The sequence below is a fragment of the Sceloporus occidentalis genome, unplaced genomic scaffold, assembly GCF_023333645.1.
Source record: "Sceloporus occidentalis isolate IW3139 unplaced genomic scaffold, rSceOcc1.0.p SCAF_3, whole genome shotgun sequence".
NCBI lineage: Eukaryota > Metazoa > Chordata > Lepidosauria > Squamata > Phrynosomatidae > Sceloporus > Sceloporus occidentalis.
In genome coordinates this window covers 176,451,394-176,469,446 of record NW_028316983.1, presented here as the reverse complement: position 1 = coordinate 176,469,446, position 18,053 = coordinate 176,451,394, and the positions used below count along the sequence as shown (strand labels likewise).

The window sequence follows — 18,053 nt, the reverse complement described above, 5'->3', positions numbered from 1 at the left end:
TCATATCTGACAATTCTGTCTCTGTCCCTCTAAATGTTATGTTTGGTACAAATACTAGTTTCAAGAATTAAGAAAATGAATTCTAACCATGTATTCTGATTATTTTATCTTACAGTGGGGAAAAAAGAGTGTAGTTCCATTCTATAAAGATTAAACTTTCCCCCTAAAGAATTCAGTTGTAGAGACACTGTGACTCATTTAAATTATGGATCAGTGATGGGGAACCTTCAGTTTCCAGATGTTTCAACCACAACATGCATAAACCCTTATCACTGACTATGTTGCATGTGGCTGATGGGAGCTATGGGCCAAACATTTGGAGAGCTAGAATGCTTCATTTCATCTTACAAAATCACTTTATAAAATTTTCAGTGCTAGAAGAATTTCAACAACAACACATATATTTCCTCTGCCTTGTGCTTTCTTTGGACTACAATAGCGGAAGGGCACACCTACAGAATGCAAACACAGAAGAGTGTAACAGCACTTCCTTTCAAGCAAATGTATATGATTATCTAGTCTTCCTACTTCAGTAATCTATTTTAGCTTGCATGTAGTAAAGTTGTGTTTCTCAAACTCTGGATACAATCCAAAACAGCCTAAATTAAATCCCTTGGATAAATGCCATTAAAAAAAGCACTAGACAGAGTGATCCCATGCATATTCACTCTGAATTAAGTCCCTAACCTAAATAGCACACATTTTAGTATGTCTGTTACTGAAAACAACTAGACTATACCTCCTCTCTGAAATAAATCTCACACAGTAAAGAAGGCTTTTACACCCTAAAGGCACTAGATCCCATAGGATTTTGGAAACTAAGTAGGGGCAGCCCTGGTTAATACTTGGGTGGGAGACCACCAGTGAATACAAGGTGCTTTAGGTCATATTTCAGAGGAAATAACTAGTAAAAACACCTCTGAGTATCCCTTGCCTTAAAAAAAACTATGAAATCCATGGGGTCACCTTAAGTTGGCAGGCAACTTGAAGGCATATGCACATGCAGAGTTAAAAAACATTAATGGTAGATATGAAAGAAGGGCCAGCGTTGCATTGCAATATTGAGAGATATTTTAAATTACTTGCACTCCCCTTCATGCCTTTAACAAAATGAATTAGAAGATGAATGTTTGATTATTTAAATTTCTGTAAAGTTAATTTGTTAATTTTAACAACAGAGGACTATTGATAGCATTGCGAAGGGATAAGAAACAGAAAAGATGTAAGGAAGGTTGGTTAGAGGTGAAGTATGCAGGTAGAGGGTAAGGCGAATATGGACTGAGGGTAAGAGAGCAGTGAAAGGAGGTTGAGAAGAGGAGATAGAGAGTAAAGACAAGAGGGGGAAGAAGATGGAATCTAAGAAGGATTGGAGAAGAGGATAGAATTTAAAAGGAAGAAGGACAGAGTGGGGTTATATTGAAGATATAGCCTAGGAGGAGCAGGAGGTAATGCTATTGTATGTTACACTTATAGGGATACAAGGATGGGGGTTGTAGTGTATTAGTTGGTTGTGGTGCATGTGGTATGATCATTTGTGTAATGTCTATGGAAACGTGCATGTCTTAAATGTTTGTGTAGTTTTTAAAGAGTCAATAAAATATATTTCCTTAATTTAAAAAAAATGAATTAGTCCATTAGCAGAGCTGGAGAAAACCACATGGTCCTGAAACTTGTTCTTCATGGGACTGACAGTAACTCTGGTGAAGAGGGGAATTGGGATCAGATAAATGACATGGGAGAAACGGTTAACCTCCTTTTTCAGTAAAAAAAAAAAAAAGAGAAAGAAGGTTTTAGCACATTTGTTTTCTTTTTGCGTCATGTGCTTCCCCCCATTTTTCAGAAAAGATTCCATGAAAGTAAATGCATGATTTGATATTAACATAATTAATACTGTACTTGCAAGTAGCAGCCAATGAAATAACAGAAAAGCAGGAAAACATGCAACTTAGTAACACTGTACCCATGTCTTATCTGGGCAAAGTAACACAGTGTTCACTGGCTTTTGCCAAGTGTAGCTCCACCTTCACAGTACAATTCAAAATATTGTTATGAAAAAATAGGTCCTTTACATTGAATACAGCTTCCTTTTCCATGTGTCTTAGGCTGGAGATCTAGGGTTAGTTTTGAGAGCAGGGATGGGAATCAAACAGTCCTTCAGATTTTGTTGAACTACAAGTCCCAACACCCCTAGCCACCATAGGTTATGGAGAGGAATCCTAGGAGTTGCAGTTCAATAAAAAGCCACATGATCTCCACCCCTGTACTAGGATAAGTCCCAATGAACTCAATAAAACTGATTATTAAGGATCCTTCCATACTACACAATTATAGCACTATATTTCCACTTTAACTGCCTGAGAGCTCTAGTGTCTCACCAAACTACAAACGCTAATATTCCATAGGATATAGTTGTGCTAGTTAAAGTGGAATCATAGTGTCCTAACTGTATGATTTGAAAGGTCCCTAAGCATACATACCTAAAGGTCTCCATTGATAGGAATAAGCAGTTTTCCCTGGATGGCACTCTAGTCTTTCATTTCTTTCTCTTATTTCTTTTTACCAGGTGTGCTGTTTAACTTTATATTACATCCAAAATGGCTAAAATGAAATTAACAGATTCCTTTGAAACATGAACAGCAAATGTGTATAGCTGCTCATAGCAGACACATGGTTGGGCCCAAAGCAGCCATCCAAATAGCTGAGGGCTGATAACAATTTGGCAGACTACAAAAATGTAAAAACCAATGAAGCAATGAAGCAAGTAAGGAATCCTAATTTCAAAACCTATATTATGGCAACATAGTTTCTGTTTATTTCTTGTGCAGAAGTCCTTGGAGCTTCTTTCAACCAAACTTCAATTAAATCTAAATTCCAATTCTATCTTCTGACATGGATGCATTCATCCACAACACACATTATACATACTATTTAACATGCATATTAAATATTTCATTTACCAATGAGCTTCTCTGTTACATCATATCCATGATAGACAAAGGATTATAATCAGGGGATTTCTTTATCTCTTTAATAATCATATTGTATTGTGCGCTCTTCTTTTTTATTGCATGCATTTTTAAAATCTTTATTTCAAAATGAAACAAAATTTTATGAGATTAAAAATATCCATTGTAGGCTAGGCAGGAAGCATCAGAAGCTACTGTGCTTACTTCTCCTCTTTCATTCTGCATCTTAAATAAGACTGATCCAGTATTTAAAAATCTTGTAAATATATTTCACATTCCTGATATTTATTTAGATTTTTCAAGTTTTCTGTAACATCTAGAAGGTCATTTTGAAAGTCACTGTTAATAATATAAGAAAGGAAAATTTCCATGCTGGCAAGTGGAAATCGAGCCAAGGCAATTGAAATATTATTGAAAAATATCTCCTGCTGCTGTTTCATTTTAATTAATATGTTGATAACTCTGATGCAGTTATTGATTGTGTAACAGGGTTTTTAGGTACCAAATTAAGGTGAAGATGGTTTGAAACAAAGAACTACCATGCAATTCATTGTCCTTGGCCAGTGGAGGGGGGAAGCTTTTCTCCAAGGAGATAATGTCCTTTCTTTTCCTTAACACATTTCTAGTTTTGGAGATTAGGTTCCGATAAATTTTAGGTAATTTATTAAACTAGTGTTTAGTGCACTGAAAATCACCCATGATTTGAAACATGTCTAAAAGCAATTTGTCAGTTTTAAAGATGTATTTTAGACTTAACAGTTTTTAAAACTCTGACCTTACTGTACAGTACTGAGGCACTTACGACTTGAAGACTTTTCTACAGTAGCTGCAATAAAAAATTATTGCTGCAGAACATTAATTTTCCTTATCCAATTGCCTCTATAAATGTTGAAGGATTGAGTTAGCAAGTTCTCTTTTCAAATCAGAACGTTGTTCCTTTTAAAAATATACATATTTTGCATGGCTTGCCACAGGTTTATCATCTTTTACTGAAAGCACTGTTAGCCTCCCATATTTATTAAAAGTATACATACTGACAAAACAAAATTGCCACTTGTATCACACAAAAAAACCCAAGCTTGTTGTGATCAAATATCACTCCAATTCACTGTGTGTTTTACCAAAATACAGGAAACCCTGTCCTATTTGGTAAGACCCAGTACATCATTTTTAATGTGCTGTATTTGCAGTTTTTAAAATCAATGCATATGTGCATTGGTAACATGAGCAGGGAAAGTTGCCAAAGAAATGACCGTTGCTTGTAATTATACCTCAAGTTTATGGAACCTACAATATATCAGATATTGTTGGAACCAGAGTGTCTATCAGTCCCCATTAGTATGACCAATGGTCAGGATTATAGAAGTTGCAGTCCAACATTAGGAAGGTAAGAGATTCCCCACCATCCAGTGCATGCTACAGTTCTGAAATTCATTTTAGATTGTTGCCTAGTTGAAGCAGAATTCAGGAAGACTGAGTGCATAGCAGGGAAAACACACAAAACAATAAAAGGACAACATGGAAGCAATCTACATCTTTCCAATATATGGAAACTATGAACCTGTCCAAACATTTCCTGCACTGAAATTAAAATTTGATTAGGAATTGTGTATTCCATAGGGATTCAGATTGCCACAGGAAGAAACATTCATAAACCCTAGTGGTATAGAAGATCTATGCAGCACAAAACCAAGGTGTAAAGAACATATAGCAGAGCTCACATACAAAACTGTATGCAAAGGTAAGTGCAGCACACCTGGAAACCCACCATGATCAGTGTAGTCCTGGATGTGAAGAAATACCTTCAAGGTTTTGAGTTAAAAAACACTAAAATTTCAAACACATGCTGACTACATTTAGTGAACCTTCCAAGACAAGTGAAAAACAAAAGAAACAAGAATGTGGACATTAAAACACAATCAATTTCTAGGATTCTGAGTAAATAAAAATAAAAAGACCCTGCAATGTGCTATAACTGAAACAGAGAAAATTCTTTTAAAGAATATTTTAACTGATACTGACCCTTTAATGACAAATTTACAATGAAAACATGCTCACCAGAATTCTGACATGCAGAGTAACGTGTATTCTGCCAACGTCATTTATTATATTTATTCCCTAAAAATAAAAGATAAAAACCGATAAAATAAAACACATTTCCTATCTACCCAAAGTCTCAACAACATAATTAAAATATGACTTTAAAAACAAATTAGATTTTTTAAAGAAAACCTCAAAATTCATACTAAATACTCATTCCATCCCAAACTGCATTTCCCCCTTTGTTTCATAATCACTTTTGACACTTAGGTAAATGTGAAAAGGAGGCAAGTTGGACATGAAACCCATTTATTCTGAATCTAAAGTTCATCAGCATTTTGGTTACATTGACACAAAGTAGGTGAATTTGAATTCAACCTGAGGTTTCTTCTTTTATCATTTGGAATCAATGACCTTTCTGGTATACAGTATTGGATTAAAACTACTCAGAAGTCTTTGGATGCTAATAGGTGAAGCTGCAACAAAAATAAATAAATATAATAAAATATACAATTTATGGTGTATTCATTGCACATCTATATAAATCTTCGAAAGCTTTCCAAACCTCAGGATTTTGATGCTCTGGTTCTGGGAGACATACTAACAGCAACTGTTGATTACATATCTGATCCTGACAGGCTCAGTGTGAAACTGTTTTACCCTAAATTGAAGCAGAGATGATTTGTTGGACCATTCAAAGAGTCCATACCACTGCATATTCAAGCTCTAATAGTCAAATCCATGAAATAAAGACCAGGAAAGCACCAAAAAACTCCCAGAAATGCAAAATAAACACCATTGTTTTATGTTCAAATAAGATATTCACAGCTTTCTGGAACAGATTCTGGAAATGTCATATAAATTCAGAAATTTCAGTCCCTTTCCAAATTGTAACTCAAGGATCAGATTGTGCACTGTCTTTCCCAATTTCAACTAATGTTTCCATTAGATCAGATGTATAGTGCAAGCAGAACAATTCACTGGTTAGTTTAATTGTGAGCTACAAGGTATGTTTGTGCTTGCTTTATCTTATTGATCAGTCTAGCTTTCTTCTTTAGCACAAAAACAGTCAGGAAATGAAAAGGATGATGATGAAAAACACGAGTAACACAAAATAAAATAGTTTCCAATCGTGCAAAATTTGCTTCACTGGATAAAGCACTTCTTAACACAGCAATGTCCAAAGATTTCCCTCCCCCAGAAGATAACAGGATTGAAAATGATGCCATTCTTAATTTCTCTTGGTATTTTTTTAAGGCTATACAAACACAAAGAGAGAAGAGTATCGCAAGAACACTTCATCAGATGTTGATTTCTTCTGGCTTTAGGATAAGCCCCAGACAAGCAGATGTGTGGTCCCAATTAGTGTGTCTCTTCAGAACAAGAACAGAAAGAGAACAAAGGGAGGAAAGTCAATGATCCCAACAATAAAATCCAAAATTGACTTTACAATCACAGGTACAAATTGCTCAGGTTGATAATTTCATTTCTCTTAAAGATCACTGTCATCTAAAACTAATCAGAGCCGAAGGTTTCCCAAGGAACTGTCAAGAGTCAAAGCAAAGAGCGGTATTGAGAAGGCTTCCCATTCTTCTATTATGGCAGTCTGACAGGGTGGCTGAAATTATTGGCAATGTCTAGCCAAGTTCACAGAAGGGGAGAAGGAGGGTCCTTGTGTGTTCTTGTTGTTGTTTTTAATGACTGGATCCTGGTTCCAGCTTGCAGATAGGATTTCTCCTTGACCCCTCTTTATAGCGGAAAGACTAAGAAGCCAGAAAATGTTGAGTATTTCCATCCTCCCATGAGGTTTCCTCTTTCCAGTTTGAGATGCACTTTGTCTTCTCTTTCCATAAGGAGCAAGACCCCATTGCTGGCTGCTTCTCTGGTGACATCTTGGTCCCCAGCAAAAGCTGAAATCACCGGGTAGCCGTTCTGCATTAAACTAACCTGCAATGCGAAAGAAAAACAGTATGAGTTGTTCTCTAGAGTTTATTACAGCTTCACAATGTAAAACACACATCCTCATGCCAAATTCAAACCAAAACAGATTAAGTGACTTCTCCAAAATGGGAACCAGTAGATCTCTATCTTTGTAGGCTAATACTTGAATGGAGGTGTCAATATGCCCTATTACCTCCCTCCACCTAGCTCAGGCTGTGCATTTCTCCTCCCAGCTAGCCCTCTTACAGCAAGTCCTGAGCAGGGGTGGAAAGTTAAAGCCTCCACTGAAGTCTATCCTGTGATTGTACAGAATGGAGAAAAACACACATGCTAATATGACATTTGGTGCATGAATTCTTTTCTCCCTGTGATTCATATCATACTCAGAGACACCAGGCTCTTTATGCAAACAGTTCTGCAACAAAAAAACAAAGTACTCCAATGAAAAGTCTCCAGTATCAGTACATACCTGGATAGTTTGTCTGTTATATACTTTTACAACATGGAAACTGAAACTATAAATCCCTTTTCTTGGTGCTACAAATATACTGGAAGCCAGGTCAAAATGGTTGCCAATATTAACTAATACCTGGAGGAAAAGAAGTAAAAGAAAAAGAGAGGAAAGAGAAAAGAGAAAATCAGGTCATAGCATGCTTACTACAAGTACGGTGGGGAAGGGGAAAGGCAGGGAGAATTCTTGAACAACTTATCAAGCAATGGAAAGCCACTGGCATTTGCTGTACAATTAAAATAGACTGTAGGGGGAATGGGTCAGTTTCCAAAGGTGTTTTAAAAGGATCAGCTCAGGCAGTTGATTGATTTACACAGTGGGCACCCAAAGCATCTTGGAGAGAATGAAAGGAGGAGGATGGCAGCCTGTGTCTTCACAGTGGAGGAGAAAGCATAATAGAGCTTTGCAGAGAGATGCACACAAAAAGAAGTGGGGTGGAGAGACATGAAACAAGTCAGCCTAGGATTTTACATTTTTATGTGACAGTATTAAAACTAATTGTGTCTCATGGGGCTTGCAAGGTAAATGAAATATAAAATAGACCTAGTCATGTCTGATGCGATGGAATGGTGGGAGAAAATTCAAATTTTAAATAAGTAGCATCTTTTATTGTTATTTTTTCTTTTTTTCCAATTTACATTCTTCATTCTTTTTTTTCTCTGGAAGCATCAGGGCTAATTCAATTAGGCTTGAACAAATAAGTAGAGTAGATGCATTTTAACCCACAAGGACTTAGTACATGGATTTAGTAGTAAAAGGAGTGCAATTTGCCAATTAGAATGTAGGATGATATCCTAAGCCAAGTTATGAATGTTTCAGAAGCATCTTCTTGAGTAACAAAAACAGAGGAATGGAACGGATCCAGGAAGAAGGGATTAATTTTCCCAGTAATTTGCATGCTCATTCTTACTTCTTGCAACTAAATACAACTAGCACTCTCAGAAAGAAATGGGAAAGATAATAGACATGCTCATAAAACAGGCCTACAAACTGTCCCAAACCACTTATTTGAGATGATGTATCTATAAAAGCAGACCCACAAACTTCTCCAATAAGTGCAGAATGAGACTCCAAACATTCTCCTAATCTGTCTTCTCTGAAAACTGGTTGCAACAATTTGCCTGGAATTTCAATATGATAGATGAGGAGGGAACCCTCCAGACAAAGGGCTGCTAATGCTACCAGTCCATAAACACTACGCAGCTATTCCACCCCTCTGTCTTGATGGATTTTCTATGTTAAAAACATGATGGAAGCAGTAGGAAAATAGAAAAGAGTGACAAATGAAAGATGACGCCATCTGAGCCTAGTGAAGTTCTGTAAAAGAGGCAGGGTGATTTCTCACCTTTCAACCCTCAGCTCCACCTGATGTCCTTTCATAAAAAAGATGTGTGAAGAATGCACTAAAGGCCAGTGACACAATGCCAACGGACCCAGGAAATCCAGAGCTCCTCTTATGCAGCTTTTCTGAGTCACCTTCAGGGTATTTGCTTTGTTAGAACTGGCATGATATTCATTCTATACGGCAAAGGTATTGGCACAGGCATGAACATGCAAATATAGGCAAATTATAAAGCTGTTCAGTAGCTCTGGCAAGACGTCTGGCTAGACATCACTTGCAAGTTTGTGTATTTCAGAGGTTACTGAAATGTGTAGTTTCAAAATATGTATTTAAGGGAAACTTGTACAAAATAAAAGAAATAAAATATGAAGGACTTATGAGCCCAGAGTCCTTAACATATATTTTTACAGAATAATCCTTTGTCCATCTACTTATAAATATGGCTATTTGTAATCTCATACCCATATGGTGAGCAGTAATTCCCAATGAACTTTATTAAATTTACTTCTGAATAGAAACATACAGGTGTGCTCCATGCATCTTGCTGAATTCAGCTTACTCCCTACAAGTCAAATGTTGGAGTAGATGACTAGATTGTGTCCTTTCCAACCCTTTGTTTCTATGATTCTATATAGGAGTGTAGGTTGAGTCTAATATTACTGAAAGTACCACTTGTATCTCCACATGTGCACACCAACACAAAAGCAAATCTGTATTTCTAAAAAAGCACTTTGAAATTCAAAATATCATGGCATCAAAGAAGCTAGCAAACTTTACAAACAGAATGATGAGATACCATACACAGGGAATACTGTGTTACCACTGACAAATGGACATAAAATACTTTAAAACAAAAACAAACAAAAATCTATTTTGAATGTCTTATTCCTAATAATTTATAATAACAATAATTTTATAATAACAAAGCAAGTACAAAAATCCATTTTGAATTATTTTTCCTAAAAGTGTATAATAACAAAGCAGGAACAAAACAGGTTTGAAGAAATAATCCTTTGGTTAGGAACATCAGGCACAAATAAAATACTTCGTACATTATCTGAAGGCATTATGGGCATTACATTTGTTGCTGTATTTTAAGTACATATAAATAATCCCAAGGCGGTGTTTCCTCCAGGGCTGCAATAACACAGCACAGGAATCTTAAAAAGCATGTAGGTTTCCTGAAGCCAGTTAAGAAGGAAAGCCTGAGCTTACAGTGCCTTCGACTGTCCCCAGTCTGCATTTACACCCAAATTCCCTAGATTTCCCAAGTCTGCTTTCTATATGACTGGTTTGTTTTGGCTGACTATATATGGAAAGACAGGAAATCTCTGGGCCATCACTCTCTGGAAATTGGGTGTTGGAATATTTTAGAAAGTGGCACACACATTGACATTGTGTTGTGGAGCTAGGTGGGGCAAGGGATTGCTCAGCAGGAAGCCATGGAACCCCACCACCCCACTTTCCATCAAGATGATGATGAGGATGATGGGTAATGATGAGGATGATATAGCCCCCCAGGATTCCAACTGAGATTAGGCAGTTGATCTTGAGTAGCATTGTCCAGAGATGGACAATGAGGTCAATGATGAAGAAGGATAGGTTTGGGCAGGGCAGAGGGAGAAATCACTAAGTTCTGGAATCTGGGTGAACTGATGGGCTTTGGTGGAAGGGTAGCTGATGCTGAAGGACAGGATGGCAATGAGATGGAGACGAATCCAGGAAGAATCAAGGTGTCGACCATTTAGCAGTCATTGTTACTAAAGAGGACTGGGATGGAAGTCTGAAGCTAAGCAGAGAAGGGGGCAATGAAAGCAGTTAAAGAAGCCAGCCAAGAAATGTAATCCTGATGGGCAAGGGAAGCACGGAGAGGGGAGAAGTGAGCCAAAGAAGGTGGAGGCAAAATGGGTGAGCAAGCAAGGTGTGAGCAAGGTGACCAGATGTTCTCCTTTTTCAGGACCTGTCCTGCATTCCAACCAAATGTCCAGGAGGAATTCCAAAATGTCCTCCACTCTGAGCATGACTGAGAAGCATGAATTTATATTGATCAGAGTGTTTTGAGCTTTTCTTTGTGCCTGTCCCCCCCTTTTCCTAGCTGTCCTACATTGTACAGCGTCTTGTTCTCCTTTGCAGTGAGGACGTCTGGTTGCCCTGGTGCCGTTGGTGGTGCCTTCAAGATGTTTTGTGGGGTTTTTTCGACAAGAGTTGTTCAAAGGGGGTTTGCCATTGGCTTCCCTTGAGGCTGGGAGCATGTGACTCCTGCAGGGTGGGTTTCATGACCAAGCTGGGACTCGAACCCTGGTCTCCAGAGTCACATCATTGTGCCTGGCTCCATGGTCATCAGGTGTCCTCATGGCAAAAGAGGACAAGGCACTGTAAAGTGTAGGACCTTCCCAGACCGATCCTCCCACTCACTGACGCAGTTTGCTCTTCTTCTCCCCAAATGTAAGCTGCCCCCTTGACCCTTTGGAAAGGCGGTATATAAATAAAATTTATTATCATCATCATCATTATTATTATTTATTAATCCTAGGAAAATATAATGGAGGACAGAGCCAAGGAAAAGCTCAACACACTCAAACCATTACACCTGAAGGAGAAGAGAGGAGAGGGTCCTGGGGTAGGAAGGGGTTACCTGAAGAGGGAAAGGAAGAGGACACAGGGCAGGTGTGAAGGGGCGGGGCTTGCCCGGCAGGGGGCGTGGCCTGCGCCCTCCCGACCCACCTGGTCGAAGTAGATGGTCATGGTGCGGTTGCTCATCTCGGAGGGTTCGTGGTTGGTGCTGCGCGTGGCTGAGAAGGCCACCTTGGCGCTGCCGGAGCGGACGGAGATGCCCAGCGAGGAGGTGATGGCGCCGTCGGCGGAGGGGCTGGAGTCGCACACCACCAGGCACTTGCCCTCCAGCACGATCGGCTCCGTGTCGTTCTGCAGCCCCGACGCCGCCCAGGAGGCCGAGGGCAGCAGCAGCAAGAACAGCAGCAAGGGCAGCAAGGGCAGCAGCCACAGCCCCGACGGAGGCGCCCAAGGAGGAGAAGCCCCCCGCCGCATCTCGACCACCATCACCGCCTCCTCCTCCTCCACTGGGGCTGCCTCGGAGGGTCTTCTCCCCGGTCCCTTGGCTCCTCTCACTGGAAGGAGGCGGGCGGCGCGTCCGGGATGCAGCCTAAAGGAGGAAAGGCCAGGTCAAAGAGAAGCCCCCTCCTCAGCCCAAGAAGGGACACGGAGAAGCCTCCTGGGGGGCAGAGGATACTTGGCAGCATCCTTAGCCCTGGATGACACAACTCCTGTCCCCATTAACACGCCTCTGGGTGTTTTCTGGGCACCCCCATTGGAGAAATAACCCAGTTTGAGACCACTTGAAGGGCCATGGCTCCGGGCTAGGGAATTCTGGGAATGGTCGTGTGGTGAGGCACCTCCGCTCCCAGAATTCCCTAGCCGGGAGCCATGGCACTTCAAGTGGTCTCAAACCGGATCATTTCTCCAGTACGGATGCAGCGGTCACCAGACAAAGCTCTCCAGAGTTCTTCCCGCCCTCCTCAATTGGACCAGATTCCCACATATTTATAGCCCGGGGTGGGTTTGAAGGAACAAAAACAAAAAACACAGGTTTCCACATGATGCCACCAAAAGAGAGAGAGAGAGAGAGGGAATAGGGATGGCACACACCGCTGGGCCCCTCACTAGCGAAGGCAGGCACCAGGCTTCTGAAAAAGCACGTCCACCACCACCAATATAGATATAGATATATATATATATATCAAAAGCCTTGTCCCTATATATGTTTCTCGCCCTTTGTTTCTCTCACAGTAATATATATAGAGAAATACACAGACATATACATACATACATACATACATATTTCTGTGAGAGAAACGAAGGGCGGTAAACATTAGATAGGGATGTAGGGAGGGAGGTAGATAGAGGGACCAGGCTTCTGAAAAAGCACGTCCACCACCGGCTAGATATATATATATATATCTATGGGCGGAGGTGGACGTGCTTTTCAGAAGCCTGGTTCCTGCCTTCCCTGGGCTTCCTCTCGATCTATCTAATGTATTGGAATTCAAGTCGGGGGGAGAGAAAGGGAGCCTTGGAGGCTTCCACCTCGCCTTCTGCCCATGCAACCAAGCCTCCCAAACACAAACCATCTTTGAGTCTCCCTGCCAACTCTTTAGGAGTTGTTTCCTTGCCTCCCTCGGACGCTGGAGCACAAACCCAGCCCCGTTTCATCTCCCCGGAAGAGGCATCGGTAGTCCCTTTTTTAAAAGAAAGCGTCTCCCACCCCATTGCTTTCCTTGCCCCTTCCAGCCTGGAAGAGAAAGTGGTCACAGCCTTGTGATCCTTGTTGTCAGGAAAGTCCTCCCCCTCCGAAGCGCCCGGCTCCTCTCCCTAGATTTCCCAAGGCTGACCCAATGCCCCCTCCCTCCCCCCCGACCCTAGATTTCCTCAGGAATCTCTGCAAACTCTCTTCCAACTTCGAAGGGAGCCCCCAACCCTTCCTCACTCAGTCCAAGCCAACAAGACAAAACTCTCGGAGGGGACTGGGAGCCTTGAAAGCCCGCCTGCCAGGATCAGGGGCTGCTCTCTTCCAAAGTTGGACCTCGCCAACCCCATCCTTATTTGGACTTCCCTCCCAGGCTCCTTTCCCTCCCTTCCAAGACCCCTGCCCACAATGGATCGAGGCGAAAGGAGGGGGGAAAGGAAGGGATCCGGATACCTGGCAGGTCCATCGTGGCTGGGAGGGAATCCCGCACAGGCGGAGAGGCTGAGGTCCGCGAAGTCGCCCCGCTTTGGAGAGAATGAGCTCGGATTAGGTGGGCAGAAGGAAGACCCGGGAGTCGCCTCCTCGTCCTCCTCGCCCGCCCAGTGCCAATAATATTCTCCCCCAAACCCTCCTCCTCCTCCTCCTCCTCCTCCTCCTCTCTTCTCCCTTCTTCTTCTTCCCACCCTCTCTCCCCACATTCACACCCGTCACTGCTTCTCACACCCGAGATCTCCCCCCCCCCTTGCAACACATACACAAAGACACACACACGCACTCCCTCCTTTGCCCTGCAGGCACCTTGGCGAGGAGCGAAGCTGATCTTACCCCTTCTTGCCTGCGCTTTTAGGGGAACAGGAGCGACCCTTTGGCCAAACCTGGGAGGCTACGAAGAGGAGAGGCGCCTCATCTTCTGCTCTGATGGCCCACCCATCCACCTTTCCCCTTTCCTCCAAGCCCAGGGGTCAGTGGCCAGAGTCCTGTCCCGCTTTGGCCACCAGGCAACCTGGCATTTCCCCTTGAAGTTCCCTTTCACAGCTGGGCCAAAGGAGGCAGAGGGCTCCCTTTCAAACCTCGGCAACCAAATGCCTTCTTAACTTTGGGTCCGGCGCCCTCTTTCTCCCCCCTTCCCTCCCATTGGGGGGGATGTAGGGGAGGGTTTTTTGGGGGGAGGCTATTTCTAGATGGAGAAAGCAACTTATTTCAAATGTAGGCGGAGCGCGCCATCTAGCGGCCGATGTAGCTCTGCGCAGGGAAGGCGCTCTCCGAGGAATTAGAAAGGGATGGAGAGACCTTGTGGAGGTGGATTGTTTGGGTTAGAAAGGAAGAACATCGAGAGAGGGATTCCTGGGGGGGAAAGGAATTTCCCTCTCCCTCTCCCTCCCTCCCTCTCCCTCTCCCCCCCTTCTCCCCACTTCCCCCTCTCCCTCCTACAAACCAAGGGAGCTCTGCCTTCCCCCAGATCTTTTTGCAAAACCAAACCCTGCCATGATGATATTTGGCTGCAGTCAAGGTTAGCATCAGTTATTATTGGCTGCAAAAATGGTTCTAACAGCTCAGGCTTGTGGAGCCCCAGCTGCTGCTGATCTGAGTAGTTAGCACCCAGAAACAGACAAAAGAGAGTGTGGGAAATGTGCTAAAGCAGCCTTTACCTCATGAGCACTCTTCTTTTCATGGGTTAGAGGCATTTAAAAACAAGGGTGAAATGCCTGAACTTCTTTTTAGAGACAAGCATCAAGGAAAGGTCTTCCTTATCCGTGACAGGAGTAATCATGAATAAAATATTAATTAGGCATCCAGTTTATTTGGACTCAAATTTTACCGGCAGTGAGCTTCAAGGTTCATTAACAATGCGTGGGGCTTAGCCCTGTCAAAGGGGAAGTGTCAATGATCGGGAGGCCTCTGAGGATGTCAAAAGTTTGTGTTTTCCTTGCCATTAGTTCCAGTCAGATCCCACAATTCGGGAATGGGTTATTGAAGCGATATGTGTGGCATCTAAAGCACAGCCTTCTGAAACCCTGGCATCTTTCTTTCATGAAGGTTGTTAAGTCCGTGCACGGAACAGGGAATTCTCTCCTTTCCAAACTGACATTTGCAGTGTCACATAAAACGTGCAACTGGGAGACTATGGAGATACTCAAAAGAGAGATGTCTCAACTCTAATCAGCGCAGGTCTCTATAAAGCTCTCACAGGTCTAATGTGCACTGCAGAATTAATGTAGTTTGGCTCTGCTTTAACTCCCATGGCTCAATGCTATGGAATGATGGGTTTTGTAGTTTTGTGAAATGTTTAGCTTCTCAGTCAGAGGCCTCTGGTGCCACAACAAACTACAAACCTCAGGATTCCATAACATTAAGCCCTGGCAGTTACAGTGATGTCAAACTGGCTCATTTCTGCAGCGCTGATTAGACCATAGTCACAACAATGCATATTATAATTACATAAAATCCATGGATAAAGGGAGCTTAACATGGAACACAATAACTGCCTGTGTCAGTAGCTTACCTGCTCACTCTGGATGGTATGCTAAGATGGTTGGTCCCTAGAGACAGAAACCATCTGATCTTCGCATGCCCCCTGTGCTTTCTCTCTGAGTAACATACAGGTGGGAATAGGGTACAATTACCCCAGTTTTCTGCATCAGTTAAAGGAAAAGGGTGCGGCAAAAATGTTGGTGGCTGTACCAAAGAGCTGGCACTTTTTACTTATTCCGTTGTTCTATGTAGAGGGTGAAACTCAATATAGATTTTTTTTAAGCAGAATTACCCAGAGAGGTGTAAGGGGCAGAATGTTGCAGTGGGAGAGGACAGATGAGCAGCTGGAGAGAATGTCAACCATCCCTTGCAAACAGCTGAATAGTTATGCAAAAGCAGGGAAAGCCATTGGGTTAGAGGGCTAACCACAAGGCATTGCTATTTCTTATCAAGAGGATGTTGACTTATAGTGACCCTATGGAGTTTATCACACATGAAATTTGAACTAAAATCCATAGCAAATCCAAAGGGAAGGGGAAGCAGAGTCAATTTGAATCCAAGGCAATTCACATGATTAATCATGTCACGTGAAGTGCAAAATTGTGGTAATTCCTGTGGCAAAACAAAACAAGTGCAAAATAAATTATCACACCAGTACATACCATGTGGAGTCACCAATTCGAATTGGCACCCTTGCGCATGCTCAGTGGGGGTCTGAATGCATCATGAACCTTTGCACTTCCGGGGTGAAGAAGGAGGCCACTTCATGTGAAACTGGTTCAGTTTCATGTGAATACTAGTCTCGTGTGAATTATTGTTTCACATTTCTTCCTCCCTTCTATTTTCCCATCCCTGGCAGCAAATCCAAACGGGTCCTCCATGTGAGGGCCTCCATCCATTTCAGCCACTTCTACATCTATCCTCCTGTCATTCTCCTCATCCATTTCAGCCACATCTACATCTATCCTCTGTGTCAGAGCCCATCTATTTATTATTATTATTATTATTATTATTATTATTATTATTATTATAAAAATTCTTTCACTGCAAAATAATCAGTGTAGAAGCTGCAGCTTTACTTGGAAGTAAATCCTTTGGATCTGAAGGAGACCCATTTTGGAGGAGTGCAGAAATGATCCAGTTTTCCTTATTCTCCATGCTCCCTAAAGTACCACCTCCCTGAATCCAATCCACTCTCCTTCCCTTTGTAACAGTTGCCTTCTCTTAGGTTGCATCCCCACTGGGGAAATAATCCGATTTGACTCTACTTTAACTGTCTTGGCTCAGTGCTATGGAATTCTGGGAACTGTAGTGTTGTGAGACATTGAGCCTTCTCTGCCAGAGTGCTCTGGTGCCTCAGCAAACTAATAAATTATTATTATTATTATTATTATTATTATTATTATTATTTTGTAGTGCCTTGTTCTCCTTTGTGTACCCTGCCTCCAGCCTTGAGGAGAGGCAAGAAATAAATTATTTTTATTATTAAAGAATTATTATTATTATTATTATTATTATTATTATTATTATTATTAAAATTCTTTCCTGCCTCTCCTCAAGGCTGGAGGCAGGGTGCCTTGTTCTCCTTTGGGTACCCTGCCTCCAGACTTGAGGAGAGGCAGCAAAGAAATTATTATTATTATTATTATTATTATTATTATTGAAATATTATGCAGCCTCCATTCTTGAAGGAGTACCGGAAGCAAATGCAGCACTGCATCATGGGAAATTTGCCACCTTGGAGGTTTGGGGAGGGGGGTGTACCAGGACAGAAGCAAAGTTGCATTCCACACCAGACTAATTCAGATTGAAATCAAAGTAGGCTTGGAAACATTTTTTGTGAATTCGCTTGTTACAGAATTCCCCAAAATCAGAAAAAGAATACCAGTAAGTGTGACCAACTTTCTGCATTCCAGAGAGAGAGGTGAAGTGGGATAGCAGAAGTATCTCCTTCCCTTCCTCCCTCTCTTAAGTAGTGCTATGTCCTCAGTCCTTTCCTCTTGCCCTGAAGCTCAAGAGAAAAGAGATAGGATCAAGCATCGCCCTTCCTTACTTTAGTTGCATATCTCCACTTCAGAAACATCGAAATTCAGAGGAGAAAGCACTGTGTCTTGGAGATCCTGGGACTTCTGGCTGGGGAAGGTTCTCTCTCCATGATCCTTTTTGCCTCTACTGAAGGGGATAGGGGAAGGGACAAAAGAATGCCTGCCTCTTCTCACCTCATTAATTGGCTGCTTTTCTTTCAAAACTGAAGTGCTGTTCAGCATCTTTCTTTTCTAATACATGCTCAGTGTCTTGTCTGGTGAGGCCTTGAATCCTTTTCCATTAAGTTCTTAGTGATTATTTGTTCTGCTTCCTCATTTTTCATGGGCATCACTTTCTCAAGTAAGTAGAAGTATGAAGTATTAATCATTTCACTAAAGAGAGGGAACAGTGTGTATCCACTGAATGCAACTTGGGGTTTTTCCCAGTGAGATATTTATTCTGCAAGTGCACTCCCTTATTCAGAGGATTTTA

At 41.8% G+C, this 18,053-nt stretch overlaps 1 protein-coding gene across 1 annotated transcript; it reads right to left on the bottom strand.

The window, feature by feature from the left end:
- Positions 1–5,324: 5,324 nt before the first annotated feature.
- Positions 5,325–14,132, bottom strand: CBLN2 (cerebellin 2 precursor). The gene is made up of 5 exons (XM_089518832.1): positions 13,890–14,132; positions 13,518–13,588; positions 11,525–11,963; positions 7,417–7,536; positions 5,325–6,953 (listed from the first exon to the last, which is right to left on the bottom strand). Exons 3-5 carry the CDS (start codon positions 11,858–11,860, stop codon positions 6,756–6,758), a joined length of 654 nt encoding a protein of 217 aa, XP_089374958.1. The 5' UTR covers positions 11,861–11,963; positions 13,518–13,588; positions 13,890–14,132; the 3' UTR covers positions 5,325–6,755.
- Positions 14,133–18,053: the final 3,921 nt, after the last annotated feature.